Source organism: Triticum urartu, chromosome 7A (assembly GCF_056163025.1).
Source record: "Triticum urartu cultivar PI428250 chromosome 7A, HENAU_Tu73, whole genome shotgun sequence".
In the NCBI taxonomy this organism is placed as follows: domain Eukaryota; kingdom Viridiplantae; phylum Streptophyta; class Magnoliopsida; order Poales; family Poaceae; genus Triticum; species Triticum urartu.
This window is the reverse complement of record NC_141879.1, coordinates 472,646,138-472,648,063: the sequence shown is the minus strand read 5'-3', so window position 1 is coordinate 472,648,063 and position 1,926 is coordinate 472,646,138. Positions and strand designations below refer to the sequence as shown.

The window sequence follows — 1,926 nt, the reverse complement described above, 5'->3', positions numbered from 1 at the left end:
TATGATCAAGTCTATCTATGAATAATATTTGAATCTTCTTTGAATTCTTTTATGTATGATTGGTTATCTTTGCAAGTCTCTTCGAATTATCAATTTGGTTTGGCCTACTAGATTGATCTTTCTTGCAATGGGAGAAGTGCTTAGCTTTGGGTTCAATCTTGCGATGTCCTTTCCCGGTGACAGTAAGGGCAGCAAGGCACGTATTGTATTGTTGCCATCGAGGATAACAAGATGGGGTTTTCTTCATATTGCATGAGTCTATCCCTCTACATCATGTCATCTTGCTTAAGGCATTACTTTGTTTTTAACTTAATACTCTAGATGCATGCTGGATAGCGGTCGATGTGTGGAGTAATAGTAGTAGATGCAGGCAGGAGTCGGTCTACTTGTCTCGGACGTGATGCCTATATACATGATCATACCAAGATATTCTCATAACTATGCTCAATTCTGTCAATTGCTTAATAGTAATTTGTTCACCCACCGTAGAATACTTATGCTCTCGAGAGAAGCCACTAGTGAAACCTATGCCCCCCGGGTCTATCTTTATCATATTAATCTCCTACTACTTAGTTATTTCCTTTGCTATTTCCTTTGCCTTTATTTTACTTTGCATCTTTATCATAAAAATACCAAAAATATTATCTTATCATATCTATCATATCTCACTCTCGTAAGTGGCCTTATAGGGACTGACAACCCCTATTTGCGTTGGTTGCGAGGATTTATTTGTTTTGTGCAGGTGCGAGGGACTCGCGCGTAGCCTCCTACTGGATTGATACTTTGGTTCTCAAAAACGGAGGGAAATACTTACGCTACTTTGCTGCATCATCCCTTCCTCTTCGGGGAAAACCAATGCCGCGCTCAAGAGGTAGCATTCGGTGCTACAGGTGGACAACATCATGCTCAATACTAGCTTTCTCACAGGCAGGGTGCATGCCAAGCTGGGGGACCCGTGGTGGATCACTGTGGTATACGGACCACAAGGTGTTGAGAAGAAAACTCAGTTCTTGCATGATATTAAGGACTGGCGGGTGGGGTGCCCGGGGCCTCGGATGCTACTTGGTGATTTTAACATGATCATTAGGGCCACGGACAAAAACAACTCCAATGTTAATAGAAGGATGATGGGTCGTTTCCGAGACTTTGTGGATGATCATGAGCTAAAAGAGATGTACATGCATGGCAGGAGATACACGTGGTCCAACGAGAGGGATACAGCCACTTTGACTAAAATCAGCAGGGTCTTCATGACAGTGGATTGGGAGCAGGATAACACTGAGTACCTCCTTCAGGCGCTATCTACAGGTGTCTCGGATCATGCGCCATTACTACTCACTACGAGTGCCAGTTTTTGCACCAAGCGGCGCTTTCGGTTCAAGATGTTCTGGACCAAGCTTCAAGGGTTTGAGGATGCGGTCAAGGAAGCTTGAAAGTGCAATGATGAGATTGTCGACCCGTACAAGAGACTAGATGCCCTGCTAAGAAACACCGCGAGCTACTTGCAGGCTTGGGGCCAAAAAAGGTTGGGCAACGTAAAAATGCTGATGAGGGTGGTAAGTTGGGTGATACATAGGTTGGACATTGCCCAAGAGGGGAGGGTGCTGGAAAGTGGGGAGTTGTGGCTGTGTCGTAACTTGAAACAGACCCTACTTGGCTTGGCCGCGTTGGAGCGAACTATTGATCGTCAAAGATCTAGAATGAAGTGGTTGAGGGAGGGGGATGCCAACACCAAACTTTTCCAGGCTTTTGCTAATGGGCAACGAGCGAAGAACTTCATTACACACATCAAAAGAGAGGGAGTCATTATTTCGGATCAGGAGCAAAAGGCAGAGGCCTTCTTCTAGGCTTATGAGCGCCTTATCGGGCAGGACAAGGCTAGAGTGCATGCTTTGGACCTGCAGTTCCTGGGGATGCAGAGCCATG

General features: G+C 45.4%; 1 protein-coding gene across 1 annotated transcript; it reads left to right on the top strand.

Annotated features, from left to right (window-relative positions):
- The first annotated feature begins 902 nt into the window (after nt 1-902).
- Nucleotides 903-1,433, top strand: LOC147960009 (uncharacterized). The gene has a single exon (XM_087533089.1). The coding sequence runs from the start codon at nt 903-905 to the stop codon at nt 1,431-1,433; it is 531 nt and encodes a 176-aa protein (XP_087389215.1).
- Nucleotides 1,434-1,926: the final 493 nt, after the last annotated feature.

Excerpts from the sequence above, each read along its gene's own strand:
- LOC147960009 (XM_087533089.1), top strand. The coding sequence starts at position 903 with ATGCTCAATACTAGCTTTCTCACAGGCAGGGTGCATGCCAAGCTGGGG.